Source organism: Cyprinus carpio, chromosome B22 (assembly GCF_018340385.1).
Source record: "Cyprinus carpio isolate SPL01 chromosome B22, ASM1834038v1, whole genome shotgun sequence".
Lineage (NCBI taxonomy): Eukaryota > Metazoa > Chordata > Actinopteri > Cypriniformes > Cyprinidae > Cyprinus > Cyprinus carpio.
The window spans coordinates 27,043,837-27,064,047 of record NC_056618.1 but is presented as its reverse complement, the minus strand read 5'-3'; the positions used below and the strand labels follow the sequence as shown (position 1 = coordinate 27,064,047).

General features: G+C 35.1%; 1 protein-coding gene and 1 pseudogene across 1 annotated transcript in view; both read right to left on the bottom strand.

The window, feature by feature from the left end:
- LOC109082981 (mucolipin-2-like) overlaps positions 1 to 5,080 on the bottom strand; it is an 11,607-nt gene extending 6,527 nt beyond the window's left edge. Inside the window, exons 1-10 of the mRNA XM_042749394.1 lie at positions 4,928 to 5,080; positions 3,635 to 3,794; positions 3,014 to 3,187; positions 2,456 to 2,609; positions 2,296 to 2,374; positions 2,107 to 2,203; positions 1,923 to 2,022; positions 1,692 to 1,804; positions 1,374 to 1,523; positions 1 to 7 (exon numbers count right to left, since the gene is read on the bottom strand). The exon at positions 1 to 7 is cut by the window's left edge and continues 95 nt beyond it. Coding sequence (XP_042605328.1) covers positions 1 to 7; positions 1,374 to 1,523; positions 1,692 to 1,804; positions 1,923 to 2,022; positions 2,107 to 2,203; positions 2,296 to 2,374; positions 2,456 to 2,609; positions 3,014 to 3,187; positions 3,635 to 3,794; positions 4,928 to 4,977 — 1,084 coding nt within the window. The 5' untranslated portion in view covers positions 4,978 to 5,080. The remainder of the gene's footprint in view (positions 8 to 1,373; positions 1,524 to 1,691; positions 1,805 to 1,922; positions 2,023 to 2,106; positions 2,204 to 2,295; positions 2,375 to 2,455; positions 2,610 to 3,013; positions 3,188 to 3,634; positions 3,795 to 4,927) is intronic.
- Positions 5,081 to 12,159: 7,079 nt separating this feature from the next.
- LOC109054131 lies at positions 12,160 to 19,201 on the bottom strand (annotated as a pseudogene).
- Positions 19,202 to 20,211: the final 1,010 nt, after the last annotated feature.

Genomic DNA, 20,211 nt, shown 5'->3' with positions numbered 1-20,211 from the left:
TCATGCTCTGTGAGGAGAAAGGAACTTTATTAGTGTTTTGAATGTAGGCAAAACTTGTTCTTCCATGTGAGTGCAAAGTAAACATTACATAAACTTTAATTTATTTTTAATTTAGTTTAATTGCCGTGCCTTAAATTGCCCTACAGCACAGGCCCAAAGACTAAAGATTACTACAAAGTTTAAAGAGTGCGTGTCTGTAAGAGAGTTACATAATGACATGAAAAACTGCAGAATCTGTGTGCAGCTGTTTAAAAGAACATGAACTATGAACTTTAGAAACTAAAATCAAATAATTTGAGTACATTTTACTCCAAAGTTATATTACCTTTCAAAAATAATTAAAATAAATAAAAACACTAATATAATCAAAACATGACAATAAACTATTTAATTTTACCGTTTGTATGTATCCAACTAACTTTATAAACTTTATAATTTTTTATTCATGAAAATTTCATGTACATTTCAAGTACATTTTGATTTTCCCACCAAATTTAGATTACCTTACCAAAAAAATGATTGAAATAAACAAAATAAAATCACTAAAATAACATTTTTTATTACATTTATAAAGTGTATTTCCAACTAACTTTAGAAACTCAACACAATTAAGCACATCCTCCCTCCGAATTTAGATTTCATTATCAAAAAAGCTAAATGATCAAAATAAAAACACTAATATAACAAATAAATACATTATAATAAAATTATTTAAATGTATAAAGTGCTTGTTTCCAACTATCCTTAGAATGTCAAATCCGATTATTTTAATGAAAATTAAGCACATTTTCCCTCTAATTAAGTGCATTTGATTACCTTACCAAAAATAAGGACAAATTCATAAATTAATGAATTAATTAAAAAATGCAAATATTTTTTCCAAAATATAAAATTATATCCGTTAAAATTAAGCACAATTTCTTCTCAAAAAATGTAAATTACCAAAAATATAAATGAATGAATTATATTTTTCTAATACTAATTTTATACTAATATTTCACATTCAAAATCAATTGACTTTTAATGAAAATTAAATATATCTTCCCTCCACAATTACTTCACAATAAATTATTTTAAACAGTAAACAAAATGTAAATATTTTTTTAAAAAAGTGTTTAGTATAAGCTATTAATATAATATGTTGAATTAAATAAAATGTATATATAAAGAGAATCACCATTATATTGGTAATTAATATATATATATATATATTTCAATTTGTAATGAATGGGAGGGATTTCTCTCATAGACCAACTAATAACATGTTACAATCAGCATTTTTTGAATCTAGGGAACCACAATTTCCTCTGCAATTTGTCAGATTGTGTGAATATCTAATGCATCAGCAAAATGTTTTCATAAAATGAAAGCACCTTAGCCTGTATTTCCATTTTTAGTATTGATCCAATGATGGCCAGAACATCACTGATGATCACCAAGATGTACCAGCCATTCAAGAACTCCCTCTGATCATCTTCACACACTTTCTGATTATAATTCTCAAGACAGAAACTAGAAAACCGCTGCAGAGAGAGGAAGTGACACATGAAGGAAACACTGACAGGCCACAAAATGATCAGAACTGCATGAGTTCACATTGAGTCACTACAACAGAACATCAAAAATAACTGATGTAGATTTAAGAAATGTTAACGTATCTGTGATACTGACAGAACTGAATGCTGGTTTACCTGAAGTAACCTCACAGCGAGTATAATAGAACGTGTGCAGAGCACTGCAGAGCTCAGACACACTACAATCACAAAGCCATCAAAGATCAGGAGGTAGTGAGTGCTTTTCTGAGCTGAAAAAGACCATAATGAAGCATCTAAATTTCACATGTCTTCATCATAGCATTACGAACTTATTATAATTAATCATTGACCATAGTCATTCATTGTAGTTGATGATTTTTCACACACCAGTTCCTGAAATCTTCCAGTTTTTGCACACACTACTAACAGCTTCGAAATCAAGGGTCAATTTCACCTTCCCGCTATGACAACTGTTATCAAAGAGAATCTGCAAAAAATCAAAATGGATTTATTCAGCAATACAAGCTAAAATGGATGCAAATGGATTTTTATACCCAAAAATGGACCTTACCTTTACAAAAAATGAGTAACAGTCTGGCAGCTCATGAGAACGGACAGTTTGCAAATTGATTCCTTTGAGCGTGAAAGTGATCTCAATATCGACAAGCCTGTACTTCAGACAAAACATCGATACCATTACGTGGAAATTAAGAGTTTTGTTTAAATGTTTGGATTGGTTATATAGTTTAGGTTTACAAACCTATAAAAATCCAGCTCAAAAAATGAAGCGTTGTTCATTCTCCATGTTTTAGTGGACTCTGGATCAAGAGTCAAGCAAACTGGAAAGACAAAAACTGTTCAGTTTAGGCAATATGATATGATTAATATTAGATGTTCACATTTTCTGAAAAACATGTAACCTGTTTCAAGCTCGGCATCAATATCATAAACTTCCTTAGATGGTTCAGTGCTGCCTTTCTTGTAGCTCTTCTTACAGATGATCAAGGGCAGAAACTTTTCATTCTCTTCAGCGTAACTAACGGGCCCTACAGACAGGTTTCCCAATTGGGAATACTGTTGAACAAATATATAAATATTATAGTAACCAAATTTAAACTTTTTATTTCCTCACATAAAGAAAAGAGTAGCGCTTTTGATAAATATGTTCATAATTGTGCCCACTCAAATGGAGAGGGTGCCATCATGAGGGCAGACGTTTTGAAAATCACATGACCAGCTAATTATTAATTGCTTTATTAGAATAATCTTCCTATTAACAGGCATTTTCTCTCACACAAAAAGACTTTGCAAAGCCGACTGAAACCTTTCGCTTTCAGGTAATGCTTCATCCACACCACTACGTGTCAGTATATGACCGACAAATTTGTCTGTAACATAAGTAATGCTAATAAAGTAACAGAGGAGGAAAAAGTTGTGAAGAACAAAAAAGCAAGATGAATGAAAAAAAAAATACAAACCTGATCTATAACATAGTGTAAACTATCATATACACTCTGTTTGGTGTAGACAGCAATACTGTAGTCATCCTCATCCACACCACTGTAGCCCTTCAGAAACAAACTCTTAAAGGCCATGAGGTTCTCCTCCTTGTAGGACACCACAAGCTGGTTATTCAGTCCAAACAGTATGAGCTTTCAAGAAACAACAACAACACGTTTTCAGTCTGGCTGGTGGAATATTACGGCTTTATGTGTACTGTAGCTTTTAGAAAATTCAATTGTGATCACATAATGACAAATCTTTCAAGAAGGTTTACATATAAAGCCGAATTGTGTAATTTCTGCCCCACTAGTCACCAAATAAAATGTCAATGATAGTAACTGTGTTCAAACAGGTTTCCTGGCCACACCCCCTGCCTTCCATTGGTCAAACAAACAGCACTGTTGCTGTGCTAAGCTTGTTTGGATTCTCAAACAAACAGAAACATGTTTTGATAACACCACAAAGACACTTTTTTTAGCAGGAAATCACACTTACTTGTAGAAGTCTTTGCATAATAAGTTGGGCTACAAAAGTATTTAAAAAAACAAACAAACCGCAGATGCATACTTTAAGCAAACATATAATCCAATAAATACCTGAAGTGTAATCATGAATATTTTCAAAATTTGCACTGCTAATTTCCATGGTAACTGTCGCCGGGTTCTGTACTTCTCACAAGGACTCATGAAGTAAAACCTCAAGTCATCTCTCAGTATTTCCTCTGTCATGGGATCAGTCGCCGCGGATGTGGAGACACTGTATCAAAATATACACTATATGATTCGGATTTAATTTTAAATTCTTTAGAAATTAATTTTACACATATTAAATAGATGGTTAGTACAGTAGGTTAAGGAAAAAGCAACCAACATGTGCCCACAGCCCAGCAGACAAAAAAAAGCTCAAATTTCAAGCTTTTTTTCATTGCATGATGTTTATTTCATACTTTTAATTACTTGAATAATATTCTAAAATGTGAAAAAAACTTAAGAAATAATACAAATTATGTTTACTAAACACTATTATTATTATTACTTCTTAATAAGTAAATAATTATTGTTGTTGCTGTTATTTGTTGTTGTTGTATATAATTTGATAAACATTGACTCTCCAATAATAACAACATTAAAAAATCATCAAATATTATTAATGATAACAAAATGTTGTTGTTGTGTATTATTTAATAAATACTGAATCTTCAATAGTTACATTTATGCATTTAGCAGGGGAGGAACAATAATAAAAAAAAACAACAATAATAACTACAACACAGATGTTATTTTTATATACAAGTTACATTACAGTATATAGACTTCTTATTAAGATGTGTGTATACCACTGAGCAAACTTGGTCTTGTATATCCTCATGAATACAGTCTGATAAGTGTGATTTGTGATACGTTACCTAAATATATTTGAGCACAATCAGATGATAAATCAACTTAGAGTGACACATTACCCATGTGACAGAGTTCTGTTTAGGACGAGGAAGATGGAAGGGGTCAATGAACAGAAGAGGAAAGGGAGGGGAAATTAGTTGCTCAATAAGCGTTACTTAAACTTTAACTGGGTATTTATGAATAATTACAAAAACTTTGCACTACATGTCTCTTAAAAACACAACCAAAGGTACAAGTCCAAGGCTGCTGTCTGCTCAACAGGACTGAGAGTGTAGTTACTGACAGACTGTATTGTGTTTATTCATGAGGAAAACACAAGCAAGTTTACAAGTTTGAAATAAGCTCTTTGCAGAGCCAGAGTATTTCAGTTCTGTTGTGTATTTTATAAGACCTAAATTAAATTAACGCTACTTGTGAATTTCTGTTTATTTGTCATGCAAAATAATTTTACATAGCCTAAAGAATTAAGCAAAACCTTGTCCAACTTACCTTGACACGTCAGCCCTGGTGCCCTGGCAGAACCTATCAGACATTTCCATGCCACCTGTTATCCAGGACAGAACACGTTTCCAGACACAAGCGTTCCTTGATCGCTAAATTACTAAATAAACTTGCGCGTGGCGTCACAGCTGGAACGCGTTCAGCAGCGTCCATCGACCAATCAGGAGCGAGGAGACTGTGAGACGAAATAGAACGCTCTTTCAGTTGCCCGCTGACTTGCGAAACGCCACAAAGAGTCGATTGAGGAACTACAGACCACAAGCTATTTTGATACAGGAAGTATGCTTTAAATGAGTAAAGGGGTTTATGGTAAGGTAAGTATGTCCTTTCTAGCAATGCACTTCTGAGGAAAAAATCCACACTCACAGTCAATGAGGATTCCAGACATACTAGTATTCCAGAAAAATTATGTATTCTACATGAAGTGGGTCTCCCTCTTAAGGAATCCACCAAGTTGATATGTTAAAAACAGTTGTGTCAAGCAAGCTAATAATAATAATAAATACTTTTTTCGGTAACACTTTATTTTCATAGTCCACTTTAGACATTCTTTGCAACTATATATATGTCACCTAGCAGTCATTAGAGCATTAGTAGACTGTCTGCTTATCTTCTAACACTTTATTTTGATGGGTCCACAACATACAACATACATGAGAAACTTTGCAAGTATATGTCAGCTTATTGTACTAACCCTAAACCTAACCTAACAGTCTACTCTGAGAGTTATGTAGTTGCAAATTAATGAGAATAAGTTGACATGTATTGTAAGTTACTTATAGTTAGTAGAATGTCTAAAGTGGACTATTAAAATAAAGTGTAACCACTTTAGCAGTGCTTTCCGACAGAGCTCAAGGCACTTGTCAAAGCATAATCATGCAAATACATGTAAACAAAACAAGCAAACCAAACAATATAACAATACATTAATGGCACAACATAAGCCTGAGTGTGAATGAATGAGTCTAACTGGGTAAAATAATAAATTTGTTCATAATGAATATGTATTATGGATGATAGAAAACTAAAAAAAAAATATAAAAAAGTTATATAACAAAGAGTTTTGTGTAAACTTCATACATCCTGGCCAGTAGATGTCAGTATAATGTCTATAAACAGTAATAGTATTGGGACAAATAAGACCCTGTAACTTTCAGCAAAGTACCAAACAATATATTTAAATTTCAGAGAAAACAAACAAAAAACAAATAAAGTTCAGAGTGGTCTGGAACTGGACTTTTAATGCTTGAATAACCTTCTTTGACAGCAAGATACTCCCTGCACAAACAAAATACAGAGTTCTGGTAAAGAATTATGCACGATCATCATTCACATTACATATATTCAAAACAGTAGAGGGTATGAGCAGACTATGGTCTCATGTCAAAAAGAATGTTAAATCCATATTCAAACTGGACCATGATGTGGTGACCTGACTAATAAAGAGTCCTTCTAAAATGTATACAAATAAACTGTCTTACACTCTTAGCATCAATCCAAACATAGGCCATACATACATGTACCATCTCTGCAAAAAAAACATCAGCAATGTGCACATTTAAAAAAAAAAAAAAAAAAAAAAAAAAAAAAAATACTTCTTTAGACTGGGATTGAAATGACACATTTCCCAACCAGGACACAGCACAATGTGTTCAGCAGGTGAGCCATGCTGGCTGGCTACTGTTGCTTGCTATTGCCAACTCTTCTTCTTCTTCTTGTTTAATGGCGATTAACTCCAAAGGAGCATTATCGCCACCTACTGTGTTGGATGGCAAGTTAACCTTGAGTGATAAGTCTGAATGTTGGGGGCCATTTCTGCTCCGACTGCAAGACAGGGGCGTAACTTGAAGTGGGCGTAACTTGACGAAAGAGGCGTAACTTGAAGTTGTCCAAATCACACAGAACCACGCGAGATGTCAAAACGAGATTTTGTCGGGCTGCGTTCGAAACCGCATACCCTTTAATTAGGCACTTAATTTCAATAAGAACTAATTTAACGAGCGATAAAAGAGTACATACTCTACAGCATGAATGCGTATTTGTGTATGAAGCATTAATGCGATTTGGATATCATCATCCGCTATGTTGATCATGTGACCTACAAAGTTAAAACGAGCGTAAAAACTTAAAACATATGAGTGAAAGGTTTAATGAATGTATTTGTATCTTGATAATGAAGATTGTAGTATAGCCAATACTGTTAATTTAAGTTTTTATATTTTTAACTCCACTAATGTGATTTTTTTATAGAATTCGAAACCCCAAAATCGTTATCTTTTTTATTATTTTTTCAATTATTTTATGTGAATTTGTTTTCTTGTAAAGTATCTTATACTATGATGAACACGTTATTTTTTTATTTACTGTTTTATGGCGTTATGATTGTTATTGTTAGATACAACCGTCTTACCATGATCGTTTATGTAATAAGTTTGGCAATAATAATAAAAAAGAGGTACAGGTGCACTACCACCTCACAGCATCACTAACTCAACAGTCCAGTACAGTTTCTCTCAGCGACTCTGCAATATCTGCACAAACGAAACGTCGAACAGCTGCTCGAAGATCTCACCTTTGGAGAAGATTGTTGATTTTATACTCTAAAAATGTAAGTATCACTACTCAAAAATTAACATTACCCAATAATGAATTGCATCTTTTGCTCACCCCAACACTTACATGCAATAATAATGATAAATGCCAACCAATAATTATATACATTTTTTTCCTTAAAATTACATTTTAGTAAAAGAAGCAAAATGTATTTTCTGTCGTGACATAGCTATACATGAATATACACTAATGCAGTTGATGTGAATACATCAGTTTTCAGTCAAGCAATTAATACATGAATAGATCAAATATTTTATATTTTATTTACTGACAACAAGAAACATGTCTAAATGATTAAAAGAATGTATAAAGGTTAGCATCACAATAAATACAGACATGTACAAGTCAACAACACATGAAACAAAGCTTCATTCAAACTAACTGTTCTAACAATCATGTATTTACAGACGATGAACCCCACATCTTACTATCATCTCAACACAGCTGAGACAGTTCTGGTGCTGCGCTGTGCTTCACAATCTCACTCTTCTCAACGGGGATGTCGTTGAGCAACAGGATGAGGAAGACCTTGATGACGGCTCTCTGAACCACACTACCTTGAAGCGAGAGCAGAAGAACACATGCAGGACAATCTGACTGGTGCTGTGTCTGCTCCAAACAATCGTGTGCTGCTCTCCATGAGCACCACTACCTGTAAAACATTTACACAGAGTTTACAAGTACATGCATTGATTTATTACTTTTGTAGTGTGCTAAACCACTGAACTGGTTCAAAACTGTGCTTGAGCACGGCTCTTTTCTCCAGCTTGATCAGAGGATTGTAGGCCTCTGTTATAAGAGCACTGTCAATCACTTCAGATAAAAGCTCCATCACATTTTTTGATGATGCTTTTGAAGCTTCTGAAAGTCAGCCTTCGTCTTATAAACAGAAACCAGCAGAACAAACTTTACCAAAATCAAATCCTCAGTGTCTTTTGGTGTTTCTCTAGATGCTCTCGCTGCTCTGGGGTCACTGATGATGAAGAGACCACAGCAGCATCTGGTCCTGATGAGACAGTAAGAGCTGGAGTGATGGAGCGTCTCATCCGTGTCTCTGGACCATTTCCGGATGCTGCAGTGGACTTCTCCATCCTCAGTGCACACACCAGTCTCCAGACATTTTCATAACCTACAGAAATACACACACACAATACAAAAAGTCATTACTTTATTCTTTTGTTTCAGGTTTTTCTTTTTTTTTTTTTTTTTTTTTCCCCTTTCCTTGCAGGTCCTGCTCCACCACAAAAGATCTGCAGCAAATGCACAGAAAACAACAATAAGAAAAGTGCTGTAATAACTGTTTGAAATTACACTAATTAAAATGTTTTATTTATTTTTGTAGTGTACTTACACAAATTCTTTGATGGCAGCATTCCTTCATCAGTTACTCTACAGCAGATAAACATAATCTGTTCCTGTAACATCCAGACAAGAGTCAAGTAACCTCTGTGATTTATCTGTGATATACTGCATCTGCATGTTGAGTTAGTAACTGATGTAACTCGCTTTTTATAAAACACAAATGTTCCTAAAATTATCAATATTGCAAATGGACAAATAAAATAGATAACTAGTGTTTAGTTACCGTATGTAGATTTGTTTTTTTACATGACTTACACTCATCTAAAGCAGTGTTGACAGTGAATTCTACATTATAGCACACACACATCACTCAGATGCCTGTTTCATGTCTGTTAAATGTGCTTATCTGCAATACTTATTAAAGACTATCCTGTCAGATGATAAATAGACAATTAGTAATAGTCTTCAAGATGTATATATGGTTTATGTAAATCCACTTTAAAAGAAGTGTACTTAATGGAGCTCCCCTGTTAGTTATTCATTATAAAACGTGTTTTTACAGCACAATCACAAATATGCTATATTATGTAAGTAACAAACAGGGTTTAGATTAAGCCAGGATCAGGCCATAGCTCAATTGGTCTTGTCTGTGAAACCGGAGGATAGCGTCTTTACACCTTTTGCTTATATGTTGCTGACTTTACACCTTAGTTTTAAAAGATTATTAACTCCAAAATCAATAACACTGTATGAAAATAACTTGTACTCTTAAATTTTTTTAATTATTTGTACTTAATGGAGCTCCCCTGTATTGTAACTCATTGTAACTTCTTTCCAGTTTAACGGCGGTTGGCATCCAGCTTATTGGTACAATACCGCCCTCTTCTGTCCCGGAGTGTGGATCAGATAATAGGTTTTCCTACTAAAGGTACGCATCACTCACATTGTCCCCTACCATTAATATCTACACACACCTTATGCATCAAATCCTGCCTAAAACCCCTGCTTTCCTTAAAAAAAACGTAATCAATATTCTACCCTGTGCCCTACTGAAAGCAGCCAACAACTTATCATTTTGACATCTCGCGTGATTCTGTGAGATTTCGACAACTTCAAGTTACGCCTCCTACTTCAAGTTACGCCTCTTTCAAGTTACGCCCCTGTCTTGCAGTCTGCAGACGTACACGCTTGGAAGTTACGCCTTTTTGTGGTTAGTCTGATGTTTTGAAGTTTTTTGTTGTTCAACTCTTTCTACCACATGGCTTTGGTTGAGGAACTGCCCACAAAATTCTTACAGACGGTTTCATCGGGCGCACACGTCTGGACCGAAGTTAACTTCCGGTCTGTGTTTGTTTATTAGTCTGTATTTGCCTATGAGTCTGGCTTCGGTGCCGTCTACAAACGCAGTTAAGGTGATGAGTAGACTGAAGTTGGGCTCAGGTGGTTGTTATGTTTATTTATTTGTGGCGCTCACTGTTTAAAAAATGTAAGATTTTAAAGATTTTTTAGTTTTATTAGTTGTGTGAATGTGATGATTTTTTGAATGTTTAAAAATGGTGAGGGTGTTTTTGTGTTTTTGTATTTCTGAAGGAAGACTATCTTTAATTAGTCTATTACATTTTCAATGTCATTTTCATTTCATCTTGTATGTTATTAGCCTGATAAAGCAGTGTTTGTGAGCTCAGCACTGCTTTATGTACAGCAGTTACATTACTTTTTGATTGTAGTTTTTGTTTTTGCATGTTCAGTAAGTCTGATTTACGCAGCAAACATATTTTGCTTGTTATCAAAAATAATCTACTCTAGAGGGACTACTTAGCTTCTATTTGGAAGTCTACCGGAAGTTAAGTTAGGGCCACAAACAGTAACGTTTGTTTATGTTGTTGCCGTTGAAATTGTCTATTAACAGGCTCATGTCTGGCCCACACTGGGCCATCATTGGATTAATGTGGGCAGTCCCATAGTGTGGGCTGCTCACAGAGAGCCTGTGGTGAACTCAAAGCTGTGGGTATCACATGGGCAAGCTGGGCAAAAACTGCCAAAATATAAATTCTCTGCTGAGGGGTGATGAAAGAAGCTCAACAAGTCATAACAGCTCAAACACACTACAACACGTGGCCAAAAAATTAATCCAAGGTTGTTTATTATGAATGTTTGTTTTTTATGAGTTTGTGTGATGGAAAAGTGTGATGTTTTTGTGTTATGCTGTTTTTGTGTGAAGCAACAGCTAGTAAACAAACTTCACACATCCTGGCCAGTAGGTGTCAGTATAATATCCAAAAACAATGATACAATTAACAGAGACAGTTAAATGTAAGCAAAAATCCTGCACCTTGAGATTTACTTAAAATTTAGACTAAATGCATAAAGAAAAAGTAGCAAAAATATATAAATATATTTAAATTTCAGAAAAAAAAAGAAAATCAGTTTTTCCAACATTTAATTAAAAGTGAATGACACCCAAACAACTATGTTGATATAAAAAGTGCTCAGAGACCATTTTCATGCAGTGTTTCTTGAACTGGAGTTTTACAGCTCTAAGGAAGATCTGCTGATACTCCCTGCAGAAACAAAACGGATTTCTGGTCAAAATGATGCAGGATAAACGTACACATTAAATACATACACACTAGTAGAGGGTGTGAGAAAAGTGTCTAGTAGTGAGAGATGGCATATTATGTATTTGATATGCAATACTGAATGAAATTGCTTCAGGTTTGATGGGATATACAACACAAGCACAATGTAATGAATACTGCAAATGTACAGTACATGCACTATTGACAACATACACAAATAAAATTTATCACAGATGCAACAGAACTACAGACATTTTAATATAACATCAACTATAATATAATTGTAGCTGTAATGACAGACATACAGTGTTGAGCTTGTGAAACTTAACCTGCAGCTAAATTTTTTCAGATTTTGAGCAGCCGATCTCATTTTAGTGCACATAAAGTGCTGCGATGTTTAAATTAAAGGAATAAATTAAATTTTACAAAATATATTTTCAAATAGACAGTTATTTTAAATTGAAAAATATTTCACAATATTACTCTTTTTTTTTTTATGTATTTGTCAATTAAATGCAGCCTTGATGAGCATTAGAGACTTCTTTCAAAAAGATAAAAATAAAACATGCCGACTTCAAATTTTTTAATTGTAGTATAACTGTGTTTGTTTATTTATTTATTTATTGATTTGGGCAAATTATCTAAATGAGGGATTTAAAAAAAAATACTTGCCTCATTCCCTTGATCCACCTCTGTCCGCTCTGTCCTTCTGAGAACACCAGAGAATTATTGTTGTTGTTGTTTGATTTTTTGTGGGGTGTGAGTATGTTGTGGTGTGGAGCCAGTGTCACCTTGGTTTCCTGCTTGATTTACTCTGTTTCTGTTGTCCTGTAGCGGCTGTGGAGCATCACCTCTGTCCCTAGCTTCCTCATGCTCCTGTAGTTGAGGAGCTTGGTGCTGTCCTGCCGCAGGAGGTGGCTGATCCCGTCGCCAACCGAGTCGTGGCAAGCGAACTGCTTGATGCATAGCTGCTTGAGCACTTCCATACATGAACATCTGAGAAGAGCAAAGATGACTTAGTATGATGACAAATAAATGATCCTACAATATGTTTGCCATTCACGGCTCTTACTAAGATGGCGACTGTGATGATAAGCAGCACAGGTAACTGAAGAGTGACTGGAAGATCCTGCAGCAGGGCTCTGAGGAACTCGCTGATTCCCTGCCCAATTTGCTTCAAAGGATCCGTGATGAAACTGGTTATGGTGACTATGATAGCCTGGAATAAACCCCCCAAGAAAATATTCATGGATTTCATCTTTACATTTCAACTATGTGTTTCATTTATGGTTACATTTCTGATAACAGCTTTTAAAATATCAGATATCTACAAAGAATGACATGCACTATTGGTGTTCATTTGCATATTGCATATTATTTGAAGTGTTGTTATTTAGTCCAGGGTGGACATGTCTGTTTTTTATTTATCATCTAAATGGACTTTAATCTATAAAAAAGATAGTACTTGCAATTAGGTTCAGATTGTTTTACACTAGGGATGTAACGATTAACCGCGAGCTGGTTGAAAATCGATTCAAATATGTGACAATTCAAATCGGTTGAGATGCTAAACAAATCGCGATTCAATTAGGGGAAGGAGTTTATATGAATGTATGTCTGAGGGGAACTTACTGTCTTTAGAAAAGTTTAGATGGTATTTTTTCTTTTCATCTTGCCTCTGTATATTGCATATTAAAGTTCATAAGTGCAGTGCTGCTTTGTTTCCAGCAGAAACCAAGCAAACGCTTTAAGTGCCACCTGCTGGCAGAGAGTGAATCTGCATCTCGTTCAGCTTGTCTGCTGTTTTATGCAGATATTTTTATGCATAGTTTCACAAAACTGAAGTCAAACCATTCTGTTTTTGCTTCAAAATTTTGTAATTATACAATCTAATTTAAATTAAAAACTACTCTTTGTTTGGATCATGATTAAAATGAAGTAGTTGCCTCTCATTTTAAATGGAAAGAGCACAGACAAAGCCTTATTTTGTTTATATGAATGACTTATTTGATTTGGGGCTTGTTTTAAAATTTCAATTTAGTTTTGTTATTTACACTTACATTCTATTTAAATTGTGTCATTTAGCAGACACTTTTATCCAAAGTGATTTACAAATGAGGACAATAAAAGCAATCAAAACCAACAAAAGAGCAATAATATGCAAGTGCTATATTAGTATATTATTATAGTTGTATTATAATTTCAGAAAGAAATGTACAGCATTTTGTCCAAGCAATAATAAAAGGACACATTTAATTCATAATTTGTCTTAAATATCATTTTGTAAAAAAAAAAGTGAATCGAATCGAATTGAATTGTGAAATCAAAATCGTGAATCAAATCGTGATTTGAGTGAATCGTTACATCCCTATTTTACACTGAACATTTTCACTATCAACCACAAAATTATCAGTCGCCTTCAAGTCTCTTATCAAGTTTCTATTGTTAGAAACGAAAAGATACAAACCTTTGTTGGAGGCACAAGCAAAATAGGGTTCACCACCAGAACTTCGTAGTATTTTTTGCAAGGATCATCTTGAAGAGTCCATGTGCGTCTGTACCACTCTTAATAAACAAGGAGTAACAACAGTTCATCTTAAAATCATTACTGACACACCTTTACATCATCTGAAATCTGAAGGCTTTCAAAAGCAGAATTTTGAAGAATCTTACTGCTATCATACTTTCTTCAAAATTCGAAATTTAAGTTTCATTTCACATTGAAATAACATTGAGGTGAATAAATAATTAACAAATTCTTATTACAATTAAGCACTTCACCTGATAAACTGTCCTTCCAGTCCAGTTGTTTTAGCCCAGTGCATTTGCCATTGAAGCTCTCCACCTCCACAATGTTCTTCTTGTGTTCTGCAAAGGCAACCTAGTCAAGAAGAAATATTTAAAGGGGTCATATGATGTGATTTAAATTTAAATTTAAGTTTTACAAGCTCTTGGTGCATAAAGAAGACCTGTAAAGTTGCAAAGTCAAAGAGATATTCTTTAAAAAAGTTAAGAGTCAACCACCCCCTCCTAAAACAGCTCATTCTAACACGCCCTCTATGTCACGATTCTTGCTATTGCCACTGGCGCCATGTTGTGGAGATGCTGTGTTTCATTGTGAAAGTGAAGCTACTTTGTTTTGCCTTCCAAAACAGGACACAACTAGAAATCAGTGGTTAAGTTGTATTTACAACACTGTTCCAGAACAGTTCAATCCAAATATTCATATGTGTGCTGTGCATTTTGTGGAGGATGAGGACTGTTTCCTGTGAGAGTAGTCTACAATACCGGTGTCTGTTTCCATAAAGTGGGTAAGTTGCAACTTTGCAAAGACAGTGTGGTGCTTCTGACTTACAGTATTACAGATAATTTATATCTGACTTAATATTTAAAGAATTTGCCACTGATGATTCAAACGCGAGTTTTGAGGAGTGTAGAATAGCGCTTGTCGTTTCTCTGATCACAAATGCAGACATGGTTTTATGTTTAAGTGCAGACATACGCAACGCAACACGTAAAAACACAGTATAAGTCATTATAATCAGTAATTATGTCCCCACTGGATGCAAAAAATGCCTCGTTTGTAATAGGTTATACTGTTTTTGTCTTGTCGTGCTGGGACATGGCATCACAGTACGGTAAGGCAGCGTTTTCCAATCCCAGGCCTCTTATCACGTACGACGTTTGATCAATTCGACCGTAAGTGCCCTGTGTGGACATCACGGGATATACTGCCATGATTCCAGTTCGAAACAAGTGTACATTTTCCATTCAAAGGGCATTAAAGTGTGCAAGACGTGAATTTAAATTGTATTTATTTACAGAGGTATATGATGTCACACCGTCTGTGTGTGAAGATGCTGCAGGCAGCAGCGCAAATCCATGAATGAATGTTCGGAAGTGAAGTAAACTTCAATGGATTTCCCCTGCTCAGGGAGTAGGGAGCAATGAACACGGTACACATTGCATTACACCAAATACACTAAAATTAAGTTCTTTTTAGCAAAATCATATGACCCCTTTAAACCAATTTAACTCTTCATTGTAAAATACAGTGAACACACCTTTCAACTCTTCAGTCATCTGTTCAGTACTGCTTTAAAAAACATGTCATAGACAGTCAACAGTACAAGAATAATTACCATATAAAGATGAAACCAGTTCCAGATCAAGCTAATAAAAAAGCAAACAGCAAACATTCTCCAGAACTCGACAAGCCAGGAGACCACAGACCAGAGCTTAGTGCAGATTATGGCTACAACAATCAGAACAATTAAAGAAACCTGTAGAACAAAATACAGCACACATAAAATTTTTATTATTTCTGAGATTGCTGTAAAAGACCAATCTTTTGAATCTAATTTAAATACAGTTATTTCATTATTTATCTTTAAATACTTTTACAAGAACTGACCTTCAGGGCGGTATCAGCATCTACATAAAACGTGTCTTCGAAACGCCACTTCCAGGCTTCGTGGTCATGGAGTTTGAATCTGACCAGAATTTGACTCATCCATGGCTCCAGTTGTCCAATCGTTCTCTTCATTCAAAAGCTTCTGGATCTCCGCCAGCGACTGCTTGGACAGCTTCACCTCAGCGTCATAATGCACGGATGTCTGTCCATCATCAGGCTAAAGATTTGAAAATGGAAAAGATGTGAAACCTTTACCAATGTAGATTAATGTCAGTTGAATTCCCTGCAGAAAACAGAGTCACATACCAGGCCAAGTTTTGAAGTTTCTTTAAGGAGCTCGGTAAGAAAACGCTTGAATACTCGAAGACCTACTGGGTTTATAGAGCTGGCGGTCCCCTTCTTATTCTGTTCATCAAACTAAAAAAGAGATAGCACAAGAAATAATAATAATGAAAATATATTTTCAGTTATTCAAAGTGCTTAATGGTACAATACTAATCTTCAGTACTTCAAAAAATACCAGGGTAATTCCACTGTACCATGTCCAAAAAACATGGCATTACCATTTTGTTATTGAGACCTACTAAACCAGTGGTTCTCAAACTTTTTTGGTCATCCCCTCTTTAAATCTATGAAAAAATCTGGCGCCCCCCTACCCCGAATCCCCATCCCACCTCAGACTACCAAATAATGTCACTAAACATTGTGAAAAATGTATGCTTTTTTTTAATTAAAAAACCTACAGTAAAACACCTGCATCACTTAAAACATTGAAAAATAGCATAGAGATAACTGTTGTTATTATTATTATTCTCTGTTATTTATTTATTGTGGGTTTCTTTCATGCTGTCCGCTTAGGCATAGGACACACACAGGCTTTCCTTCTCACCCACGACATTAAACACCGTGTCTACTAGGGTTGGGCCAATAGACGATGACATCGTCCATCGCCAATGGCTGACAGACATCCCGATGTTAAACTGACATCGTGACCCCCCCCCCCCCCCCCCCTCCGCAATCCAGTTCCGTGTTCAGAAAGGAAATGACGTGTACAACAGAAACCCTAAAGGGAATAAATAGCCTACGAGATGGGAGGATAAAAAAAATATATATTTCAATACTTGAGACTGTGCGCTCTCATTTTATATTCACTTTCACTTTTGAGATTCGCGATCTCAAGGACTCTATACTATGGAGCGGCAGTACACACATTTGACAAGATTAGATGTTTCTCATTGGTGCTCAGAATCTGCAAATCATTCCCCATCTTCCTATCAGACATTTCTCTTTACTCTGTTTATGTGGTAAGTGAAATTTTATGTACTGTAATGCAACAGGCTAATGCAATCGCTAGCAAGCCGCTAACCTTTTAGTGGCTCCGTAGAACGCGTTATTTGTGTCATGCTTCTGGCACAAACACCCCAAATCCCCCTCCCCCCAATGTCATCGTCCATCATGATGTTTCACTGTAGACATCGTCCAATGCCAATTTGGTAGACATCGCCCAACCCTAGTGTCTACACCGGACGCTAGCGGCAAAATACAGTAAAACTCTTTATAATCAGTGATGCTGTCTACACTGGATGCGGCGCGACACGACAAACCCCTGACATTAAACTGATGCCTTGTTCTATATATGACATACTGACACAAAGTCAAAATGATTTGCAATGGTTGATTTGTCACTTCCAGTGTAGAGCTGTTGCGGCGCGACGTGACAACTGTAGCATCTGGTATAGACACGGTGAGTGAAGCCGAAAGCCTCGTCATATTTTCTGCATTTAGCTTTTGAATGACCAGCACCTGCCTGATTCTGTGTGACTTCATCTATGGCTTTTTTTACTGTTTTATTTCTTTTCTTTTTCTGCTGATGGAGCTTTGATCTTTCAAGCTCTATCATTGCAGTCAGCGGATGTTGCATTCCTTCAGTCCAAAAGAAGTGAAATAAAAAGCACCCTTCCATTAAAATAAAGTGTCTCACATGGCTCCGGGGGACCTCATACGTCATCCTCCCGGAGCTGCTTCCATGTACAACTGTTGGTGCAAGCTACATTAAAGTGACTATTACGTTTAGAATATGGATATTCTTCTTACAAAAATGCTTTGAGTCACTACAGGAGGCCTTTGTTCACCTCCCGGAGCCATGTGAGACACTTTTTTTTTATGGAAGGGCGCTTTTTATTTCACTTCTTTTGGACTAAAGCAGTGCAACACTTGCTGGCTGCAATGATAGCGCTTGAAAGATCAAAGACAATTTTTAATATAACTCCGACTGGATTCATCTGAAAGAAGAAAGTCATATACACCTAGAATGCTTCGGTGGTGAGTAAAACGCAGCCTAATATTCATTTTTGGGTGAACTAACCCTTTAAGCTTCAGTTACATTTGCTGTAAACCAGCAATTTCAATAGGAATTCTGGTGATTTGGAGTATTGGGCAAGGGTGAAAGATTTTTCAATAGGAATTATGGTTTTTTGGAGTATTGGTTTATGTTGTGTGATTTCCATTAAACTGGGTGTTGTTAGGCAGCTATATCCCTTTCAAAAAGTTTGTAAAACCTTAAAATATGTATAGATTTACAACTGCTAAGTGAATGCAGTCTGTTTCCACTGAAAACAATGTTAAGAAACAGAAGAGGGGTTTAAATGTTCCGCAGGCACTGTAATACATCAGTAAACAGACATATGGTTGAATAAACTCATTTTTAACTTTACCTCTGTGGGTTTTCTCATGCACTTTGACGTTGGGTCGTAGAGCATATCATATGGATTGAGCCAAGCCCCATCATCCTCGTGGATATTAGCATTTACAATAACAGACAGATTACAAAAAATAAATAAACTCCAGAATCCAAATGACGAACAGCTTGGCACCGTCATAATCTCTGCTGGAACAGAAAACAATGAGAAAACTCAGACTTATTAGTAAAACAAATACTGATCGATTATTATGAATGGTATATATAAAGTTCAGATTCAGCTTTCTTGGACACTGTAAGGTCCACGCACAGACACAAGGATACAACATAATCTACTCGAGTCAATAATTACAGAGTAAAACAGAATAAAATCAAATGTAACAATTTATTATCAGTCAGGTAAATATGTATTCTGCTAATTACATACCCAATTCAAACATATCAAATCATATCAATACAAAACATCAAATTCTCAAAGATGAATCTAAAAGTAAAATATGCATACCTGACCTTAGAAAATACATAGTATGAAGTGAAGAGACACACACCACACTACATTCTTTCTGGCTACAGAACTGCCCTGATCCTTTTGCTGCAATCCTTTAAATACAAAACCAAGATAAAACATCCCCTGAGATAGAGACAGGAACTAGCACTTGGAATTTGCATTAACTCAGGTCCCAAACCTGGGTGGTTTACAACTCAAAGGGAACAGAAGGTAAATTACATGGAGAATCCTGGGAAAGGGCACTCCCATTACAGTAAGCAAAATATCTCTTAACTCTTAGGATCTGTACTATCTTTTAGTCCACTTTTGTAAGATTGAGACCATTGTACCAGTTGCACTGAGACATTTCAAATGATACTAGGCATGACTGTTAGTTCACTTGCATTGACATTTTCATGTAATCATTTTGAGCAGATTGAGTTGAAGGAAGCATGGGTGAAGGGATTTAAAATGAAACAAATGGCCAGAAGGGAAGGAGGTTTAATTTAAAGAAAATTTAAAGAAAAAAGTCAGAATTTTGAAATATAAACTCAAAATTACCTTTTTTATTCTTTCATTCCACGGCTTGCATAGACTGCTGCCACCAGACCAGATAGGCTCCGCCCACACAAAAAATGTCATCACTGTTAACAAACACTGAAATTGGTCTACAGAAAAACACACTCAGATTCATAACAGCAATTGTTCAAAACCTCAAATACAGCTTCTATGTACTTATATTTATGTGCAGTCATTTGTGAAGAATTTTCTTCACAAATTCTTCATGTGGCACTCATCGCCCCCAAACGGAAAGTTGTTGTATCTGAAATTCAACCTTGACTACTGAAACAAATGGATAGCAAAAAAAGGGAAAAATATATTATAAAAAATGTGTAATGGCTGTATATACATTATTTATTTAGCAGTTTTCTATTGTTAGGACCTAGTTTTTTATACAGAGTTCTCTCTATATAAAAGATAATAATGTTGTTTATTATTTTGTGTTAATTTCATACATTGAATAAAGATATGATTTGTTTTGTTGTTTTCATTATTATAATATTGTTTATATTTCAGAAATTTTAGAAATTATGATTATATATACATTTTAATTTAGGAAATATAAACACAATACAATAATAAATAATTATTATCAATGATTAAAACATTGATATAATT